This window comes from Osmerus eperlanus, chromosome 17, assembly GCF_963692335.1.
Source record: "Osmerus eperlanus chromosome 17, fOsmEpe2.1, whole genome shotgun sequence".
Lineage (NCBI taxonomy): Eukaryota > Metazoa > Chordata > Actinopteri > Osmeriformes > Osmeridae > Osmerus > Osmerus eperlanus.
Genome location: NC_085034.1, coordinates 14,063,055 through 14,086,760, shown reverse-complemented (window position 1 = coordinate 14,086,760; position 23,706 = coordinate 14,063,055). Strand labels below are relative to the sequence as shown.

Sequence of the window (23,706 nt, the reverse complement as noted above, 5' to 3'; positions counted from 1 at the left end):
CGTCTTCCCCCACCATCGTAGCCAACTCACCACCAGGTGGTGATCAGTTGACAGCTCCGCCCCTCTCCTCACCCGAGTGTCCAAGACATTCGGCATCAGATCCGAAGACACGACTACAAAGTCTATCATCGAACTGAGACCTCGGGTGTCCTGGTGCCAAGTGCACATATGGACACCCTTATGCTTGAACTTGGTGTTCGTTATGGACAAGCCGTGTCTAGCACAGAAGTCCAACAACAAAACACCGCTCGGGTTCGGATTGGGGGGGCCGTTCCTCCCAATCACGCCCCTCCAGGTCTCACTGTCATTGCCCACATGAGCATTGAAGTCCCCCAGGAGGACGAGGGAATCTCCGGGAGGAGCGCTTTCCAGCACCCCTCCCAGAGACTCCAAAAAGGGTGGGTACTCTGAGCTGCCGTTTGGTGCATAAGCACAAACAACAGTGAGGACCCGTCCCCCCACCCAAAGGCGGAGGGAGGCTACCCTCTCGTCCACCGAGGTGAACCCCAACATACAGGCGCCGAACCGAGGGGAAACAAGTATTCCCACCCCGGCTCGACGCCTCTCACCGAGGGCAACTCCAGAGTGGAAGAGAGTCCAGCCCCTCTCAAGGAGACTGGTTCCGGGGCCGATGCTGTGCGTCGAGGCGAGGCCGATTATATCTAGCCGGAACTTCTCTACCTCGCGCCCCAGCTCCGGCTCCTTTCCCGCCAGCGAGGTGACGTTCCACGTCCCTAGAGCTAGCTTCTGCAGCCGAGGATTGGACCGCCAAGGCCCCCGCCAAGGCCCCCGCCTTCGGCCGCCGCCCGTCTCGCACTGCACCCGACCCCCATGACCCCTCCTGCGGATGGTGAGCCCACTGGAAGGGGGTCCCACGTTGTCTCTTCGGGCTGTGCCCGACCGGGCCCCATGGGAAAAGGCCCGGCCACCAGGCGCTCGCCATCAAGCCCCACCCCCGGGCCTGGCTCCAGGGGGGGGCCCCGGTGACCCGCTTCCAGGCAGGGGCAACTGAGAACCATTGTTCGTTTTCTTCATGGTAGTTTTTTGAGCCACGCTTTGTCTGATCCTTCGCCTGGAACTTGTTTGCCTTGGGTGACCCTACCAGGGGCTTAAAGCCCCCGACAACATAGCTTCCAGGATCATTAGGACACGCAAACCCCTCCACCGCGGTAAGGTGGTGACTCAAGGAGGGGCAACTTTCACTTGCTCCCACAATTTCATCGCAACAAACACCTAAAAAACACCGCAACTTGCATCGCAACTTTTTGGAAAAGCTCCCACGAAATCAGGAATTTTTGCCCGCAACTATCACAAAAAAGGCCCGCGAAATCCTGGGGGGACTGATTATACCAATGAGCTATGCGCCAAAGCCATGTCTCCATGAGATATGGAAAAATAAATCAAAGCTAGCGCCTACTTTGAGCAGGCTCTTTAGAAGTTTGACCCTTATATAACATTCTGAACTGACCTACAACATTTCACAACTAAACCTTGTATTACATTTTAATAAAGAGCAAACATCAATCTAGTACGTGCATTGTGATATTCATGCTAGCATTGTAGTACAACGAGTGAAGGTTACCAAGACGGTCAAAAGTGTGCAACTGCCGTTTCCCAATATCGATGGTTCCAGGCTCTAAAATATCAGTCTCTAATAATAATATTTTTGTTATTATTACTTAGTTTGAGCACTTTATTTTCTTTTAATGTTTCTTTATAATCGTTTTCTCTTTTTCCTTTCACAACATTTAACATACATCAAGATCTTCGAAGGAAATCTTTCGTTTCACACCCAGGGTTTTCCCCCGCTCTTTTCTAAGGGCGACCCTCAATACCTGTCATTTAATTGGCCCAAACCACCAAAACAACTCAATCTGATAAGTTAACTCCACAGTCAGTTTAGACGAACATACGTTTAAAATGAACCCATTAGTTACCCTGCGTTACACTTACTGTTAGGCAACAAAGGCAACAAAAAAAACGTTACTCAATATATGAAATGGAGATATTAATTGGTGAAATAGGACGAGCATCTGGTGGCCTGGCTAGAAGTTATTTGAACGTTGATGGAGTAAAACAGTTTTCGATTTACAACAAATGAATTCATTAACCCAGGGTTCCTCTATCGTAACATAAATCCCTTACAAAAAAAGAAGTATACTTCAAGTTTATTTCGTAAGTATACTTAGTATAAAAAGTATACTATTATCATGGTACTTAAGAGTATACTAGCAGTGTACTTATTTATATACTATTTTTGTACCAAGTAAACTGAATTGGCCCACTTTTTAGGTCATTTAGTACACTTTAAAGTACACTTATAGTATATTTGAGGTTTACTTTTGAATACTGTAAAGTAGCCTGTGTAGTGCACTTTCAGTTCATAAAGTATATTTCCTAAAGTACTTCAAAGTATACTTTGGAATACTATAAAGTAACCTGTGTAGTGCACTTTCAGTTCATGAAGTATACTTCCAAAAGTACCTCAAAGTATACTTTGCAATACTTTCAAGTGCACTTTCAATTAATGTAAGTACGTCAAGAAGTAAACTTAATAAATGTAAATTTACTCTGATTTACTAATATATTTAGATGTTTAGGGGCCCTTCACACACCGCTGATCTTGCGTCACCAAGTAACACCGCAGATCCATAGCTGAAATAAGCTAATTATTGTGTATACACTAAAGCTGAAAGAATCCAGCTTGGCTCCTCTTATGAAACGTAACACTCATTTAACTCATGGTTACAATGGTAAACCGGCACAACAATGACAACTAGAGAGGGTACAATTTCTGTGGAAATTGTAGGGTGTGCTCGCTTGCGTCGGTTTCAGGTGGGTCCGTCCCCTTAAGTTTTTCCCTATCTAGTGATATTTTCAAGCATTTAGCCTACTCAAGAACCCCCTTTGAAACAAGCGAACCCCCTTTGAAACAAGCTACTGTAACAACGTTGTGACCGGCAGTATTTCAGATGGAATTGCGATTCAAACAGTCTGCTAACTGAAAATATGCCCCCAAAAACGTAAATAAGCTTTACATCTATTTAGGGAGAAATGGCTAATTCAAAAGAAGTTTGCTACGAGCAAGCTAGTTGCGGTGGCTAGCCAAACTTCACTGAGTGAGGGGATTGTTTTTAAGCGCCGGAAATTAGAATGTTTCTTTTGACATAAAGTTTAGGCTGTGGCACTGAAGCCAGCGACGCACCACACAAGCTTGAGTTTAAATACATTCTTTAATGTGACATTACTTACTGTACATGCAAGTCTTGATTTGCTTAAATGTACATGTATGATGCTGCTAGTACACCACGGCACGATACGATACTCACTGTGCAACAGCACATTTATGCACGTTGTAGCCATGCGTCGTTGCTAACGTAACAATGTTGTCACCGGCAGTATTTCAGATGGAATCGCTATTCAAACAGTACCATATGCAAACTGAAAATATGCCCCCAACAACGTAAATAATCTTTACATCTATTTAGGGAGAAATTGATCATTCAAAAGAAGTTTGCTACGAGCAAGCTAGTTGCGGTGGCTAGCCAAACTTCACTGAGTGAGGGGATTGTTTGAAAGCGTCGGAAATGATAATGTTTGTTTTGACATCAAGTTTAGGCTGTGGCACTGAAGCCAGCGACGCACCACACAAGCTTGAGTTTAAACTTTACATACATTCTTTAATGTGACATTACTTACTGTACATGCAAGTCTTGATTTGCTTAAATGTACATGTATGATGCTGCTAGTAGTAGCAAAGAGTCAATATAAGTTCTTTGGTAGTAGTACACCACGGCACGATAGATACTCGCTGTGCAACAGCAGATCAATCCATGCGTCGTTGCTAATGTGTGCTGACGTGGTGACGTAGATAGCACTGAGTACCCTTCGTCGACTAAAGGCACTTTTTTTGCCACAAAAACGGTGTAACCTCCTAAACCGTGCAACGGAACGTAAATAAAAATACAAGCAATGCAATCGAGACCAAGACAAAGATTTTGACACAGGCGTTGTCTATGTAGTCCAAATATTGACTGATCCTTAGGGGGGCGAAAATAAACAATAACTAGAGAGTTAAAACGTAAACAAGTTTGACATTAATGTAAGGGGAAATGGCTAATTCAAAATAAGTTTGCTAGAGGCAAGCTAGCTGCTGTTGCTCCACATTTCACTGATTGTTTGAAAGCACCGGAAATGAGAACGTTTCTTTTTACATAAAGTTTAGCTGTGGCTTTGAAGACAGTGGGGAAATTGTAGGGTGTGCTTGCTTTGAAGACATTTCTGGGGAAATTGTAGGGTGTGCTTGCTTGCGTCGGTTGCAGGTGGGTCCGTCCTCTAAGTTTTTCCATTCTAGTGATATTTTCAAGCATTTAGCCTACTAATATTGCATATTTCATTAAGAACACCCTTTGAAACAGCTGCGAACCCCCTTTGAAACAAGCTACTGTAACAACGTTGTCACTGGCAGTGTGGAATCGCGATTCAAACAGTAACTTCTGCTAACTGAAAATATGCCCCCCAAAACGTAAACAAGTTTGACATTAATGTAAGGGGAAATGGCTAATTCAAAATAAGTTTTCTAGAGGCAAGCTAGCTGCTGTTGCTCTACATTTCACTGATTGTTTGAAAGCACCGGAAATGAGAACGTTTCTTTTGACATAAAGTTTAGCTGTGGCTTTGAAGACAGTACGACACACTGCCATGGGCGAGCCGAGTCTGACTGAGTCTAATGTCAAAACAAGCCACGGTCTCACTCAAATTCCAAGTTTTACACAAATCACAAAAATATGCTGACCCGCTGGCTATCTTCGCAATCGCCATATCTTTAAAACACTGCCCTCACTGCCCCCTGATTTTTGATGTAGAATTGACCCTGGTACGAAATTAAGAAAATACTCATCAGAGATCGACAACAGCTGACGCAATCGTCAACGGAGGCTGACGGGGCTCTCACGTAGCAAACCAAAGTTTTTACAACAACCTACATTAAAATCTCACCACCTGGCTGTCTTCACAATAGTCATATCGTCATTACATTGCCCTCCTTCTGTTTTTTGGTGTCGAATTGACCGAACTATAAAATTACGAAAATAGTAAACTACTATGACGCTTGCATGGCTGCCGCCTAGGCAGTCTCACAGGCAAAGCGCACTCGCTCAAATTACAAAGACTTTCACAACCTAAATAAAAAATCAGAGATGGCAGTTCCACTCGAAATTGCTTTCTCAACAAAACCCAATGGTTGGTAATTATGGTGGTTGGCATTTTTCACTCATAATCCAAGCTCCAATTTGCGTGCTAGAACGTCTCTATCACGTTGTATCCATGCGTCGTTGCTAACGTGTGCTGACGTAGTGACGTAGGCTAGCACTGGTACCCTTCGTTGTCAGAAGACACTTTTTGCCACAAAAACGTTGTAACCTCCTAAACTGTGCAACGGAGTGTAAATAAAAATACAAGCAACTCAACCGCTACCAAGACGAAACTTTTGACACCTAGGTTGTCTATGTAGTCCAAATATTGACTGAGGCTTAGGGTGGCAAAAATAAATAATAATAAATATATGTGAGAGAACAAAGGTTGTGCTCTCGAAGGCTTGATCTCACCCAACTAGAGAGGGTACAATTTCTGGGGAAATTGTAGGGTGTGCTTGCTTGCGTCGGTTGCACAGGGGTCCGTTTTTTAATGACATTTTTACAACTGATATTTCTGTATATTTTATATAAAAATACATAGGGCCTACTTATTATTTATAAAGATTACATAGATTTAAAAGCATCTTTTTTTTGCTGCTCATTTACAACTCAAAATACGGGTGAAGTGTAGAATTAAATATGATGTCTCATTTTCTCTGCCTCATAGCTGAATCAAAACAAATACATTTGGCAGACCGGTGTAAAAATTGACCTAATCTCTATGACTTAAACGTCCTTTTAAATGTTCCCTTCTCGTAATATTTTCAGGCATTTAGCCTACTCATTGCATTCATTCATTAATAAAGAACCCCCTTTGAAGATTATTCTACGACGTTACCGGCAGTAGAAGATGGAATCGCGATTCAAACAGTACCATCTGCTAACTGAAAATATGCCCCCAAAAATGTAAATAAGCTTGACATTTATTTAGTGGAAAATCGCTCATTCATAAAAAGCTCACTGGTAGCGATCATTGTCAGTAACAACGCAAAATGCGATATAGCCCTGTGTGGAGAATATGCCCCGGTAAATTCTACTACTACAGTACAGTACTAGACTACTGCTGTGTTCGTCTTGGTAGCGATTGCGTTGGTTGAATTCGATTTAACATTCCGTTGTACGGTTTAGGCTGAAATTAATTTATTTTCATGAACAGATTGACAAAGTTTAGGCTGTGGCAATGAAGTTCAGGTTAGTAGTCAGATAGTTTCACCTATTGAAAGACTTCTGATTTAAGTAAGGGGAGTGCCGAACATGTTCTGTCGCCGTTTGACTTCCTAAACAGTTGTGTAGATGTTTTTGTAGTGTGTCCCGCGTAGGCTACAGCGTTGCAGTGAGCAACACTGGTTTGAAACCGCACAGGTAATGATAATTTCACCAACAAATCGTTTACATGTAATGTCATAATAAATCTTACAACGAAAATGTATTTGTGAGGAATGTTTATTTTAACGATTGAAAACAGATGCATCATAGACCACTGTAGTATGTGTTGCCCGGGCAACAGAGGCTAATATCATGATGCTAATGCTTCAGTGAAATAGTAGACTACCGTTTCCTAAAGTAGATGTGGGCCTACTTCCTTAATAATATCAGCTAATATTGTACATTACATTTCACAATTGTGTTTCACATCACAAAGTAAAATGAGTAAATAGTTATCACCCTGGCCTCTTTGCTTGTGGCGTTTCTGCAGCTGCCTTGCAGTAAAGCTATAGTTAGCCTAGCTATCCCCCAAGTTAACAGATGCGAAATGAATGTTCTGCTACAGGTAGTCACGCGTGTTTTCGTGACGTTAGTAACGTCAGTGACTGTGGCTAGCAAATTAGCCACCGTTAGCTTCACTTTTCGCCACAAAAACTTAACTTGAGCCTAAACCGTGCAACGGAGGGTAAATACAAATACAAGCGACTCAATCGCTACCAATACGAAACTTGTGACACCTAGGTTGTCTATGTAGTCCAAATATTGACTGAGACTTAGGGGGGCAAAAATAAATAATAACTAGAAAAGGCTGTTCCTGCGAAACAGCAGTGAGAATGCTGAAAACCTGAATGGGGATAGCTGACCATGCAAAAAAATCTGAAAATTTTGTAGAAAGTTATAAGCTGAAGCTTCAAAGCGCCCGAAAGGTATTTTTGAAAGGGGCTGGAGCTGGACGAAGGCATAAAACTACAGAAAAGAGAAGAAAAATGCAAAAAGATAAATAATTCAGAAGAATTTGAAGCGGATCATTTCTTGCAAGTGTGTCAAAGTGGTATTTGTACAGACTGTATTAACACCGTAGGTGTGAATAATGCATGCATCGTCATCGTCGTCCATCTGACTTTAGCTGAAGCGAAGCTAGAGAGAGGATGCAATGGGAGATTTCCTACAGTAAGCTAGATACTGCTTCAAATTGAAAACGGAGACGATCTTTTGATTTAAAGACAAGTTCCTTAACCTGTGTTGTCAATATCGCCAATAAAAAGTAAATACTCTTCAGTTACGAAGCATTTGTTCGTAGGATTAACGCCAACTGCAGCAAACACTTACTACGCGACCCCGGTTTGGCTGTTCGTGACGGTCAGCTATGACAGTATTGAGCCTCGATTTTTGCAGATTTCTGTGAAACTTGCTAAAATAAAAACAATCTACCTAGATTATGTACACTTTAAGATTAATGTACATACCTTGTTTGGCCAATTTGGTCGATTGTGGAAAAAAAGTAGAACCGTTTTTAATTATGGAGAGCCATCGCGCTAGCTCGATTATAAGAGAGAATAACAGAAATGTAGCTAGAATCCACACCTCCAACAAGTTAACCTAGACGCAAAACTGTACGTCCAATCCAAAAAATAGGATAAGGAGGAAAGGACTATTGTTTACTACTTAAAAATTATTGTGACTGTTTTTGCTGTATAATAATAGAAAACGTACATCCTACTCCAGAAGAAATGTATACAATTTTATGTTTCGAAGCATACTTCTTAAAAGTATATCAAAAGTGAACTATTTTCAAAGCATACTTAAAAGTACATCAAAAGTGAACTATTATCTAAGTATACTTTTTAAAAGTATATCAAAAGTGAACTATTTTCAAAGCATACTTAAAAGTATATCAAAAGTGAACTAAAAGTGTGCTATCCATATTTTAGTATACTTATAGTATACTTTAATATACTTCTTTTTTGTAAGGGATGGGTGCAGTCAATAGCACTGATTAGCTAAATTTGGGAAACCAATATACATTGGGGACAGGCGGATCCCACACCTCGGACACGAATGAGGGTGGATTTTCTTATCCCTGACCTGTCTGCCACCTCCCACTTGCAGAAAATCTTTACAGCCTATTTGCTTGACTTTTGTTGGGCATTCCAACACAGAGCCCAAGTCACTCAGTACAGAGATCCAAAAGAATGGCTTTCGGATATCTATAACGATTTATCAACCAGTCATCATTGTGAGCCAATAAATCAGCACGATCCCTGAACTCCCGCTCATGCGCAGAGGTACACAGATTCTCACGCCATGTGCTTTTTCATAAATCTGAAACTCTTTGTAGAAACACCCATACACGTTTCTACACCGATTTTCATGCGTACGCGCCTTCATACATTTGGCCCCCGGACAGTAGCCTATTGGTAAGTCGCACAAACATTTGACAGGTCTGTAAAACATACCCTGCTGTGGTAAGTACATGGAGTTAGAGACCAGGAAAGAAAGAATGTTTGTGTGCAACGGTAACAGTGTGTGTGTGTGTGTGTGTGTGTGTGTGTGTGTGTGTGTGTGTGTGTGTGTGTGTGTGTGTGTGTGTGTGTGTGTGTGTGTGTGTGTGTGTGTGTGTGTGTGTGTGTGTGTGTGTGTGTGTGTGTGTGTGTGTGTGTGTGTGTGTGTGTGTGTGTGTGTGTGTGTGTGTGTGTGTGTGTGCGTGCGTGCGTGTGTGTTTGTGTACGTCCTCTAGTCTTTGAGGAAGAGATTTGGAAATGTTATCGAATAAGGGGAGTCCTCAGTTTAAATGACTTCAGTGCAGCAAATTTAAGAAAAGCTCATTGAAATGCATATGGCTTTGTACCTATACCATTGTGGTTCACCATGCAGAAAGAAAGAAGGAAAGAGAGAAACTTTCACTAACTGTCTCTGGAGGAGGGAATCCCTCACTGAATAGCTCCTCCCAAGGGTTCTTCAATTTCTTCTCCTCTAGTGAGTTTTTCTGGGAGTTTTTCCTTGTCTTCCTTGAGGGTTAAGGTTGGTTGAGGGGCAGTTCTATGGGCATATGTGAAGCCCTCTGTGACATTGCTTGTAAAAAGGGCAATACAAATACATTTTGATTTGATTTGAGAAAGGATAACAGATTTTAATTAAAGTGGCACTTACAATGGCAAGGCTTTGGAGAGAGGAATCAAAGTTTTGGGAATGTGTGTGTGTGGGTGTCTGTTTGCAGAAACCCCAAGAACATGAACTAAAACCCTGTTGCTCACACAGTCGCAATCCTTTCTAAGTCATGCCTTGCCTCTCTCCAAACAAGGTGTCACGTCTAAAACCAGTCAACCCACAAATTTCCTATCCTGCCACTTTTCCAAAAGCCACTCAGAAAGGCATATACATCTCTGACCGCCAAAGTACAACATTCATTTGATAGCTTCGTTTCTGTATTAAGCTAACATCCATACTATCCTTCCCGTAGCAGGAGTCAGCTATCAAAGGTCCCTGGAAAGGTTCTTTGAAGAGAAAATCATGCTCGGATGTAGTAGCTGCATAAGTGGTTGGTGCAGAGTCTTTGAACATCCTTCCCCTCTGATATTGAGTTTGAAGCTTTAAGGGGGGGGGTTTATTTAAGAGTCCTTTTAAGTGGAAGCTTTATGGGTGGCTGTACACTTGCCATACACTAAGGGGCAGAGTACAAACACTGGTGGGACCTACACGTACACATACTGTACACACACTCAAACCCACCCAAGCTCACACACATGCACGATGTGAGATAGTATAAGCTCAGACACATTCACATGAGATCCTTTGGTTTCCCTTATACTACCCAAGCTCAGACACATTCACATGAGATCGTTTTGTTTCCCTCTTATACTACATTTGACGGAAATAATCAAAAGATTCAACCATATCCCCTGTCAAATTATAGGTGTGTATGTGTGTGTTTTGAAGTTTATAGGAAAAGTGGAGTAGAGACCCCAGAAACTAAACTTTTCTGTGTCTCTCATACTTGTCAGGTCTAGGGTTAAACAGTGCAGTGCAAGGAGAGACAGGCTGTAATAACAGGGCAATGCTATGATTGGACCTGGTCTCTGAGATGGGATAGGGGGCCACATTCTGAGCTGGGGCCAAGGGCTGGGGCCCTAGGACCTGGGCTAGGGATTTTAGGACTGGGGGCTTAGTATTTGATGTGTGGGCTAAGGGATTCCAGCGCTGGGGCCCTTGAGATGGGTTTGGCCCTGGTGCTAGGCCCTGGAGCTGAGGCCCTAGAGTAAGTTTTCCAGGGAATGAGGCAGAGGTCTGGGCTGGGCCTGGGGTGATCCAAGATCTGGCTGGCTTATCTGGACCCACTGCTCTAACAGCAGAGTGATTCAGTAGCATATGCACCGCCTGACCTCTCCAGTCTAAACAATGAGCACAGGGAGCTGGAATGGAAAGTCTGTCTCAACTCTCCACCTCACCTTTTAACCGGGAGCAGCATAGTTTTTTTTTTTTATTATTCTCTCCATCGTACTGTGATATAGCCTTGGTATTCGTGGTTTAATCTGTTCTCTTCTCATTCCATGGACTTCTTTCCTTTATTTCTGTGTTTCTCTTTTAAATCCAATTGTATTTTACCTCCAGCCTACCACCCCCCCCCCCCACACACACACACACACACCTGTCATTGGTGTCCTGGCCTAGCCGGAGCCATCACTCAACATTGGATACAGTGCGAAGCAGAAGCCGGACAATGCCCGGTGTCTGGCCCAATAAGTGAACATGTCAGTTGGCGGCCGCCACTCCTCGCCTGCCCGTCATCATCACATCGGCATCACCAGGCTACCAGGCCCCCTACTTTGTTTGCTGTTACAGGCGGCAGTGTGACGAGTGCCCCCCCTCCACTTTCCCCCATTTCTCCTGAGTTTATTTTACTTCTCCCAGGTTAAAATTGAGTACGGATGGAGTTATGAACATTGCTTTTCTTGTGAATTTAGCCTTATAAACCGGCCCAGCGTATATCTTTCCACTCCTATCTTTTTTCGTTCTTTGAGTTTGGGTTGCGGTGCCTCCGGATTTGCTGGGTAAAAAATTGCTGGGTAAAAATTTAATGGGAGTCTAAACCCTGTCAGTGATGTTTGAAGTACCATTTTTAATTTCCAGGATTTTTTCATGGTAAACTAGGTTAATCTTCATTGCCTAGAATCAAGACACCCCCTCCTGATGAAAATATCATGGCTACATCCTGAATGACATACAACAAACATTTGTGATGTTTATGTGTAACCAAAAATCAGATAAAGCATCTCTACCCAACCATCCAGTCCGTACAATTGGTTTGTAAAAAAAAAAGTCTTCAGCTAAAACTATTTCACGGAAAAGCCAGGTTCGAGAACAGAAAAATATATATTGGGGAACAGCGTTTTGGATATTTAGACTAGAGTTATTCGAGTTATTAGGGTCAGGGTTATGGATATAGCGAGCCGAAAACGGGCATACGTCAAGAACAATATTATTGGTTAAATACCTGGTTAAATAAAGGTTAAATAAAAAAAATAAAAAAAATGTCAATCTGATGCAGAAAGTACAAAAGTATTTTGCTGCATTGATGCAAAAAGAACAGACTCTAACCCCCTATTCACACTGGACACGTCTGCGGCGCGTTACGGCTGCGACGCGGGTGTGGGAGCTGGACAACAAGAGAGCAAAACTACTTCATGTTTGGCCAACAACAATAGGCTGAACGGGGATTTGAACTCATGAGCCCATGTTACCCCGCTCCTCATCTCTCTCCACTGGCTACCTATCATGGCCCGTATCAGATTCAAGTCACAATGACTCTTGCTCAGAGACCTGTTGCTCTTGTGGTTAGTGGTAACTGATTTAAAATTGTTTGTACTCGCTGTGATATATTGTTTTTTATTATTGTTGCTTGTCTTTTTTTCCACAGGTACACTTGCACTTATAGCAGTTCATATTGTTTAATTGTAACTTGTTTAACTACATGCTCTTATGGTTCTTCTCTTTGGGCACTTACTTTGGTTGTTCACAATGTATGCTTCATGTTTTGGCTACTCGCAATGTTTTGTGGCTATCTCGTTGTTATGATCAGTGACCTATGCACTTTGTAAAGCTCTCTCTTGGAAGTCGCTTTGGATAAAAGCGTCTGCTAAATGAATAAATGTAATGTAAATGTATAAGGTTACAAATCAGTCTCTCTACCCTCTCTGCTACACACCAACTGTTGAGATGTTATGAATAGAAAGGGTAGAGTATTAGCTTCTTATAGGATATTGAAACTCTTCTTGAGTTGATCTCTTTCCAGACTCTCGGTCAATGCACAACTAACAATAGTCATGTGGGCAACTGGGCTAGGGCAGCGCTCATATTCAGCTCCTTGCGAGAATAGCCTGTGACAGTACAGCAGCCGACTCTCTGGTCCCATTAAACTACACAACATGCACAATCAGGGTGACCAACAAGATTATATTAACTAACAAACAATAACATTACAAACATCTAACTGAACGAACAAGTCTTTGCGTTTTTTGACATGCCGCACTGCATGCTGGGTACCCAAGGGTGCTGACGCTGATTATCTAGCTGTGCTCCAACTGCGTGATATGAGGTATTAGTTTTTAGTCAGCTTTGGGACAAAGGTTAAGAAACGGTTGACATTTCAAGGTGAAATTGCATGAAATTGCGCATGGTATTTCAGAATGATGTCTGCCTGTTTAACTAAACAAGTAATCAAAATTATGACAGGCCAAAAGACTGTGCCTGGATTCAAACCTGTGACTTGCACTTTATAGGACACCGTTTCAACCCATTGAGCTACCCTCAAGGATGAGAATACGTGGTCAGTTACTGTAGAAAAAAAAGAAGCCGTTTCTCCTGTAGCACGGATTGTTCGATTCGGCCAAAGTTTAAACAGCTGTAATTCAATGATCTTTTCACATATCAAGGTGAAATTGCGCATGGTACTTCAGAACGATGTCATCCTGTTTAACTAAACAGATATTAAAATTTAAGACAGGCTCAACCACTGTGGCTGGATTCAAACCTACGACCTTATACTTAGCAGGTCACCGTCCCAGCCCATTGAGCTATTCTCAGTGTTGAATATTGTCATGTTCAGTTACTGTATGAAAAAGTAAGCTGATTCTCCTGTGGTAAGCGTTGTTAGATTCAGCCAAGGCTGAAACAGCTCTAATTCAATCATATTTTGACATACCAAGGTGAAATTGTTTATGGTACTTCAGAGTGATGTCATCTTGAACCCTATTAGGTTTGAAAAACCATCATTCAAAATGACATTTGATTTAGTGACACAAACATATTGAGGCAATGTGGACATTTACATAAGTACACCCCTTTCAGCCATTTTGTATTTGATTCAACTGTCTTAAGTAACATTTTTAGATACATCCATGATACATATCTTATTTCAAGTCAAATAGAGCTTTGGTTCAAGAGAAGAGGAATTTTGAAGGTTTTCCCAAATTATCACTGTACAGGAAAATCCATCATGGCGGACCTTATGGGTCCTTGAGGCTTTTTTGTTCCTCATGAAAAATGAGCCATGCACACCAAGTTTCAGAAGAATTAGAGCAATGGGGTGGAAATGCCATCACTTTTAAAATCGGACTTTAGGGCGTGGCCTGTGGCGCCCCCTACAGTCGAAGGTGTCCCATATTTGGTGTGGGGGTACCCACTTGGATGTAGTATCAATGTGCCAAATTAGAAAATGTGTTACCAATAACATGTTGAGTTATTGTGGCGCAAGGAGAAGAAGATTAATATTAATAATAATAATAAATATAGCTGCAAGCAGCAATGCGGGTTCCTCCGCAAAATGGCAAAATATTATAATCATGTACACTGTCGAAGATCGAGAGTTGGACAACAAGAGAGCAAAACTACTTCATGTTTGGCCAACAACAGGCTGAATGGGGATTTGAATTCATGAGCATAAGGTTACAAGTCAGTCTCTCTATCCTCTCTGCTACACACAAACTGTTGAGATTGTAGGAATAGAAAGGGCAGAGTATTAGCTTTGGTCAGCTTTGGGACAAAGGTTAAGAAAACGGTTGACATTTCAAGGTGAAATTGCATGAAATTGTGCATGGTATTTCAGAATGATGTCATCCTGTTGAACTAAACAGATAATCAAAATTATGACAGGCCAAAAGACTACGACCTTATAGTTTACAGGTCACCATCCCAGCACATTGAGCTATTCTCAGTGTTGAATATTGTCATGTTCAGTTACTGTATAAAAAAGTAAGCTGTTTCTCCTGTGGTAAGCGTTGTTAGATTCAGCCTAAGTTGAAACTGCTTGTACATTTCCTATAAAAACGGGACAACGGGATGACTGGGTTGCTGCTGTAAAGAATACCTTTCTCATCGTTTTTTTAAACAGGTTGTTTGGAGTGCCATAACTTGTCATGGAAGGGGATTTTAAATCATGCCTAGCATCAGTGGGAATGTGTCCTGGCTTAGGTTACTGAAATGAATTTGTGCAACAGGCAAGGGATCCATCTGAACAATCAATTTACTTCATTAGAGATAACCATTAGAGTTATCTCTACCATGCATAGACTATAAGTAGCTAGCTACTGTGGTGAACCTGGCTTGTTTTGCAGTGGTTTACACAGTCTCGCTAAACAGATGATCGGAGTGTTGGGATGGGCTCAAATAAACACGCATTGCTATGTTTTTACAACCGGAGGATTGATCGGAAGACTAGAAACCATTTTGTCGGAATAAAAAATTAAAAACTATGCCTCTGACTGGTTTTGAACCTACAACCATTTGCTTACCAGCCAATTGAGCCATTCCCAGACATGGATTACACAAAACTGGATAATAAAAAAAGCTGTTTCTCCAATGGCGAGCATTGTCAGATTTGGTCGAAGTTCAAACATCTGTAATTCAGTCATATTTGACATATCAAAGTGAAACTTTGCATGGTACTTCAGGGGCATCTCACCTTAAAGCCTATTAAGTTTGAACCATCCTTCAAAAATACATTTGATTTAGTGACACAAACATATTGAGGCAATGTGTACATTTACATAAATACACCCATTTCAGCCATTTTGTACTTGATTCAATTGCCTTAAGTAACGTTTTTAAATACGTCAATGATACATATCTGTACCAAATACCAAATTTCAAGTCAATTTCACCTTTGGTTCAAGAGAAGAGGAATTTTGAAGGTTTTCCCAAATTATCACAGTACAGGAAAATCCATCATGGCGGACCTTATGGGTCCTTGAGGCTTTTTTGTTCCTCATGAAAAATGAGGCATGCACACCAAGTTTCAGAAGAATTGGAGCAATGGGGTGGAAATGCCATCACTTTGAAAATCGGACTTTTGGGCGTGGCCTGTGGCGCCCCCTATGGTCCGATGTGGCCCATATTTGGTGTGGGGGTACCCACTTGGATGTAGTATCAATGTGCCAAATTAGAAAATGTATGACCAGGGACTTTTTGAGATATTGGGGCGCAAGGAGAAGAAAAATAATAATAAATATAGCTGCAAGCAGCGATGCGGGTTCCTCCGCAAAATGGCAAAATATTATAAACATGTACACTGTAGAAGATCGAGACTTGGACAACAAGAGAGCAAAAATACTTCATGTTTGGCCAACAATAATAGGCTGAACGGGGATTTGAACTCATGAGCATAAGGTTACTAGTCAGTCTCTCTAGCCTCTCTGCTACACACCAACTGCTGAGATTTTATGATTAGTAAGGGCTGATTATTAACTTTTTATAGGATACTGAAACTCTTCTTGAGTTGATCTCCTTCCAGACTCTTAGTCAATGCACAACAAACAATAGTCATGTGGGCAACTGGGCTAGGGCAGCGCTCATATTCAGCTCCTTGCGAGAATAGCCTGTGACAGTACAGCAGCCGACTCTCTGGTCCCATTAAACTACACAACATGCACAATCAGGGTGACCAACAAGATTATATTAACTAACAAACAATAACATTACAAACATCTAACTGAACGAACACAACAACTGAAATCCCTTGCACGGCTGTTGTAACCAACTATTTTCCACAAGTCTTTGCGTTTTTTGATATGCCGCACTGCATGCTGGGTACCCAAGGGTGCTGACGCTGATTATCTAGCTGTGCTCCGACTGCGTGATATGAGTATTAGTTTTTGGTCAGCTTTGGGACAAAGGTTAAGAAACGGTTGACATTTCAAGGTGAAATTGCGCATGGTATTTCAGAATGATGTCTGACTGTTTAACTAAACAAGTAATCAAAATTATGACAGGCCAAAAGACTGTGCCTCGAAACGAACCTGTGGCCTTATGCTTTGCAGTACAACGCTTCAACCCATTGAGCTACCCGCAAGGCTGAGAAATTCTGATCAGTTTCTGTCCCCCGAAAAAAAGATGTATATCCTGTAGCATGGCTTGTTCGATTCGGCCAAAGCTTAAACAGCTGTAATTCAATGATATTTTGACATATCAAGGTGAAATTGCGCATGGTACTTTAGAACGATGTCATCCTGTTTAACTAAACATGTATTCAAATTAAGATATACTCAGTGTTGCTGGATTTGAACCTACGACCTTGTACTTTGCAGGTCACCGTTCCAGCTCGTTGAGCTATTCTCAGTGTTGAGTATTGGCATGTTCAGTTACTCTACAAAAAAAAGCTGTTTCTCCAATGGCGAGCATTGTCAGATTTGGTCCAAGTTCAAACAGCTGTAATTCAGTCATATTTTGACATATCAAGGTGAAATTGTTTATGGTACTTCATGGGCGTGTCACCTTAAAGCCTATTAGGTTTGAAAACCCATCATTCAAAATGAACTTTGATTTAGTGACACAAACATATTGAGGTAATGTGGAAATTTACATAAATACACCCCTTTCAGCTATTTAGTATTTTATTCAATTGCTATAAGTAACGTTTTTAAATACGTCAATGATACATATCTGTACAAAATCTCAAGTTAATTAGATCTTTGGTTCAAGAGAAGAGGAATTTTGAAGTTTTTCCCAAATTATCACTCTACAGGAAAATCGATCAGGCGGACCTTATGGGTCCTTGAGGCTTTTTTGTTCGCCATGAGAAATAAGGCATGCACACCAAGTTTCAGAAGAATTTGAGCAATGGGGTGGAAATGCTATCACTTTGAAAATCGGACATTTGGGCGTCGCCTGTGGCGCCCCCTATGATCTGATGTGGGCCAGTCTGTGTTTGGGCCGTAGTTGTGGCATGTTGTATCAATATGCCAAATTTCAAAACTTTTTACTAATGTGTTCATGAGATAAATTACTAGAATAATAATAATACCAACAAACACAATAGGGTCCTCCTGACGGAGGAACCCTAATAAGAATACCAACAATAACACTAGGTTCCCTCCTACCGGAGGAACCTAATAAGAATAAGAAGAATACCAACAATAACAATATGTTCCCTCCTACCACAGGAACCCTAATAAAACTAACGAATACAATAGGTTCCCTCCTACCGGAGGAACCCTAATAAAGTAGCTAGCTTGTGCTACTTATCTTGAATACCTAGGTCTGTTGTAGAGGGATCCTATTGGTGATGTGTCGTTTGTGAACGATCTACAGAATTTCAGATTCTACTGCAATGCCTTAGCTTACACGCTCGCCTACGCTCGTTGTTGCCAAGTATGACATGTACAGCTGGTTGCGAGCGTGCACAAGCCTCAGAGCTATGAGCATGGCGAGCCACTGTACTGCACAAGACCGGATGAGTCAGAAGTTAAAAGATGCCACAGTCTGTTTATCACTCTCGCTTGCCTCACTGCACCACTGAGCACTTTCCATAGAAATGAACTGGGGCGCCATCTTTAAAGAGATCTTTTGCTTGTTCTCGTTATATAGGTCTATGCTTGCCTCACTGCACCACTGAGACTTTCCATGGAAATGAACGGGGGCGCCATCTTTAAACAGCTCCTTTGGTTTAGTAATATATGTTTGCTTCAAACTGAGGAGCTGGGGTCTGGGATCGCACAGACAAGTCACAGTCACAAGCTACTAGTTAGCAACACTTAATATGAAAGAAATATCAGCTAGGCCTATAAACACCCTCATGAACTTTAAATCAATTAAATAACCAGAACATTATTAGCTCCACCTTACTTCATCAATCAGCTCTTAATGCAAACTGAAGGGGGAAACTCTGCTAAGCATTAAAGGCATCATCAAAATGCGCAAAAAATATTTTTTTACTAATAAATTTATATCTCCCACAAACCTTTTCACAAGTGCTTTGAACAAACCAGAAATTATGAAATAAACAAGGATTTATAGTAAAATACATATATGTGCTACGCAAGGATCAACCTAGACTTCACATTTGAACTGTGACAGTTGTTAGAATCCCACTCATCAAGATTACCATAGCATAGTTAGAAAATTACTTCACCGCTTTAAGTCGGTGGAGGATCATTTTGAATTATGTGAAATAAAATAAAAAGTTCCTCAGCTACCTTAACGTGGTGGAGGAGTATGAGTGGCTCAGTGATTCTGGGAGCTATTTTGTCCTGGGCATTAGCCACTGGTAGGGTCTCCCAAGACAAACAGGTCTTGGGGGAGAGCCCAGACTAAGAGCGGTTTAAAAAACCCTGATGGATAGCAGCCGGACTTCAGCTACCTCGCCTGGACCAGGGAAACCGGGGCACCCTCCCGGAGCCAGACCCAGGAAGGGAGCTCGCCGGTGAGCATCTGGTGGCCGGGTCTTTGCCTATGGGGCCTGGTCGGGCTCAGCCCGAAGAAATAACATGGAGCAGTCACCCTGTGGACCCACCACCCGCAGGGACAAGCAACAGGGTCGGGTGCTATGTAGGCCCCCCTGGCCTGGGCGACCCGATTGCCGGCAGCATAGACTAGCTCTAGGGACTTGGAACTTCACCTCGCTAGCGGGGAAAGAGCCAGAACTGGTGCGGGAGGTGGAGCGGTACCAGCTAGATGTAGTTGGGCTCACCTCCATGCACAGTACTGGCTCTGGAACCAAGCTCCTGGAAAAGGGTTGTTTGTCCTTTTCTGGAGTTGCCCAGGGTGAGAGGCGGCAGGCGGGAGTGGGGATACTCACACTACTCAGCCTCCCGGGGAAAGCTTATGCCAGGGTGCTGGAAAGGAGGCTCCGACCGCTTGTCGAACCTCAGATTCAAGACGAACAGTGCAGTTTCAGTCCCGGTCGTGGAACAGTGGACCATCTCTTTACCCTTGCAAGACTACTAGAGGGGTTCTGGAATTTTGTACAACCAGTCTACATGTGCTTTGTGGACTTGGAGAAGGCATTCGACCGGGTCCCTCGGGGGTTTATGTGGGGGGTGCTGCGGGAGTATGGGGTGCCGGACTCGTTTCAACGGGCTATCCAGTCTCTGTACGCCTGGAGTTAGGGCTGGGCGATATATATATTTTTTTAAATATCTCGATATTGTCAACAATTTTACGATATTCGAAATATATCTCGATATGTTTGCATTTAAATAATAAAAAAACATGATTTTCTTTTGCCTCCTTTAGAAAACAACAAAACAATTTAGATAGAACAGCTATTGTTAAAAATGCAGGTACAAAATGTGTAGTGCAAATTTATGCAGTTGCCATAACATGGTACTTGCAACTTGACAAAATGGACCTCACATGGAACAATTCATGCAGAGATCCTTATGTGACAGGACAAAACGAGAGTGCCTGTGCGAGTGCAATTTTCTGTGTCTGTGTGTGTACTGGCCTTTGGCAATAAAACAATTGGTCTGCTATGTGCAGGTATTGTAGGGGGTTTGACCAAGGGCTCCCTCAAACTCTGTCTTGTTTGACTTTAACACTGACCTATGACCCTATCCTACCTCCCATACACTCCCACCCCCTCTCTTCTCAGTTATCTCGGTAATGCTCAGCTGATGATTTGAATGTACTATTATGTAGGTACGTATGTGCTCTCTATCTAACACTCTTTCTCTGTGCTCCTCAGATGGGATGAACTGCATGAACAAGGATCACGGCTGCGCCCACATCTGCAGAGAGACCCCCAAGGGGGGTGTGGCATGCGAGTGCAGGCCTGGCTTTGAGCTGGCCAAAAACCTCAGAGACTGTACACGTATGTACCCTTCCCAGAGAACCCCACACTAAGCACACACTCCCCAGTTTGATTTATCAGTGAGTATTGGACAAAAGTACCAGTCTGGTCCTCTCCTCCAGAGCCGAGGTCAGAATCCTTGGCTTTGGAGTGTTCCCTGGTCTGGAAGGGAAGGTGCTGGGTTATAGTTACTCTGGGAGAGGTCCCCAGGGCCTCCTAAAACACATATCATGTGGCCTGTTGAGACAGCTAGAGGCTAGGACGAGAGACAAAGCCAGGGTAAACTAACAACTGTTGTAGGCTTTAGAGACAAATATAAAGGAGTATCTATTTTCACAACAAAAATTAAGGAGTATCAGTTAGGCTTGGTCTATGTAAACACTTTAGTCTTTTTTAGTTTTGTGGTTTCATGGTTGCTCCATGAGAGATTTTTGTCCAAGTCTTCAACCTAAAATGCATTTGATGTGCAATTTTCCAACCCAAAGCACTTGTTTATTCTTTTTTTATCATGAGCAGAAACTTTTTTTCATACTTTAAGGATGTTTTAAAACAATTGTATTAATCTTATTCATTCCTCACCCTGAACGCCTCAAGCCATGGAATTTCAATCAGTGCAGGGTTCCAGAGGGGGAAATAAAACTGCTTTATTAGTTGCACTTTTATTTGGCAAACACATTTTGTCCTGCTTAGAGTGTACCATTGTCAAATCCTTAAAGCTGTTAAATGTGTCCCTCTATGGATTGAAAGGATTTGGTAGCTACTACATCACCCAAGAAGTTCATTTGTGGTAAATGTTTGCTAGCAAAGTGTTTACAGGGGTGGGGTTGGGGGAAAAGGGGTTTGAGATGGGTTGGGGAGTTGGGGGGGAAAGGGTATGGGTTGAGGTGCAGCTGTATACACACCATGAAGAGACTCTAGCTATAGCTGCTTGGTGGCTAGCAAACTGGCTAGTAAAAGGGCTAACGAACGAGCTAGTAAATAGGCCAGCGGTGGAAGGGCCATGTGATTTTATAATCTACCGTCTTGTTTAAAGAGTAACAGGACCAGCTCTGTCCGTCTCCAGATGAAACACACACCTCTCCAGACTCCCTTCGCCTCCTCCGTCGCTTTCTCTCTCTTCTCAGGACATGCTCATAAAAGTCAAAGAATGGCACGTTAACAGATTTCGGTTGTCCTGATTAAACTCCCGTAGACAGACTGCATAGGAGCTTCCCCACTCTCTCTCTCCCACCGCCCCTCTCACTTTTGCTCTCTCTCTCAAATCTCTCCTTTCTACTTACCTCTCTCTCCGTCTATCTCCGTTTCTGCTCTCTTTTTCTCTTCCTCACTCCTTCACTCTGTCCCTCTTTCCCTCCCTCTGTCCCAGGGCCAGCTCAGTGTCTGGTGAAGCCATTTAACCAGATGTTGTCATGTGTAGAAACAAAGTAAGCCCAGTGCAAGCCTAGTTCCAGTCAGCATGGCCTGCTGGCTACTTTATTACCCCACATTAGGGATGCCCCCTAGAGGCATCCTCTGTTATATTTGGGGGTGGGGGCTGACACTTGATATCTGAGGTAGTGGCAGACAGTGAATTCATTTCTGCTTAGCCATCTGAAAACAGCATTCCAAGTGATTTGTGTATTTGAGGCCTAACATGTGGGTGTGTATGTGGGCGGTGTGTGTGTGTCGGGGGGGTGGTCATGTATAGTAACCCTCCCTCGTTGTCCTCATATGTTTCCAGTGACGTGCAACTATGGAAACGGGGGGTGTCAGCACACGTGTGATGAAACAGATGTGGGTCCGGTATGTGGCTGTCATCAGAAGTACGCCCTGCACTCAGACAGCAAGACCTGCATTGGTGAGTGACAACTAAACAATCATACACACACTGCTTTCCTGGTCAGGTTGAATGCCCCCGATGTATATGATATTCTTCATATTCATATTATACTCTTTGGATTCACATCAATGAATGTACTGGGATTCACATGAAGGCGCGCTCACATACACAAGGATTACAAACTTTTGGACTGGAGCTATTGCTAAACTTCCAGTACAGTCGTTAATTTGACCCTTTAACAGTACCATCAAGAGACGAGGCAAACAGGCAGACAATTGTAGAGCTTTCTGTTTGTGTCTGTGTATGTGTGAGAGGAAAAGAGACAGGAACCGTGACAGAGTTGTTCTTCTCCTCCAGCAGTCTCTCCCCTGCCCTGGCCCCAGCTTATTTAAACACAACAAAGAAGGGAGAGAGATATAGATAGAGATGGAAAGTAATTGAGCTGCTGACACACACAGAACAAGAGAGTGCAAGAGAAACCATTAGAGATAATTAAATGGAGTGTGAACAGACAAGAATAATACCATTCCATTATTATCAAAACAATGTGCATTGTTTCTTGACACACATAGCAATACACATTTTTGCTAGATCGTTCACTCGGTGTACAGATATTATGAGACAAAAATTACTAGGTATAAACACTGGATGAAGTAGTTCTTGCAATGACATGTCAATATATATTGTGTCATTATTTAATATAATTATTATAATTAAAAAAACACTCATAACTCTCTGTCTCTGTCACACACACTCCAATACTCCAATAAGTGTCAGAGTAATTTTTGGAGTGGTGGCGTGTTATGGCCCAGGGATGAGGTTCCATATTATGTGAGAGCATTAGTGAGATCCGTAAGGTGGTGGAAAAATTAACAAGATGTCGATGATATGGCCGTTGTCGGGCCCAAAGTCTACGCAGCCTTTTGCCAAATGGGAAACTTTAACACACGCCTTTCAATAGAGCTGTAATGTCCTCAGGCGATGGGTCCATATGCAGAGGAGAAAAAAAAAAAAAAAATTCTTATTATAATTTTTTGGTTGTTAAATTACCTATTCAAGGTAAGTAAAGTTTTACGTGATTGTTATTTTTTTTAAACCTTGCACCACTCCCACATTGCGCTTGAATCTCTTCTAAACTCAACTTATATTTTTTGGGCAGGGGGGGGGGGGATGGGGAGTCGGGCAGGACCCAGTTCTATTTCCACAATGTTCTACACCAAGAAGTTTTGTGTATATGTGCATCGGTGTTTGTGTATCCCTTTAAATTGAAAGTGAATTACAGACTGATCTGCAACCCCATGCCGACAAGTTTATTATCACACTGGGGAGCAAATTGGAAGCCAAACGATGGCAGACAAATATGCAGTTATCATCAGCATGTGAATTTTTATCCTTTTTTTCATTTATTTATTTTTCTATATGTTTCA

General features: G+C 42.3%; 1 protein-coding gene across 2 annotated transcripts in view; it reads left to right on the top strand.

Annotated features, from left to right (window-relative positions):
- The window catches only part of scube1 (signal peptide, CUB domain, EGF-like 1), a 198,383-nt gene that overhangs the window by 131,244 nt on the left and 43,433 nt on the right, over positions 1-23,706 (top strand). For both annotated transcript variants that reach the window (XM_062482845.1, XM_062482844.1), the window contains exons 5-6: positions 20,356-20,481; positions 22,181-22,297. In XM_062482845.1, coding sequence (XP_062338829.1) covers positions 20,356-20,481; positions 22,181-22,297 — 243 coding nt within the window. The remainder of the gene's footprint in view (positions 1-20,355; positions 20,482-22,180; positions 22,298-23,706) is intronic.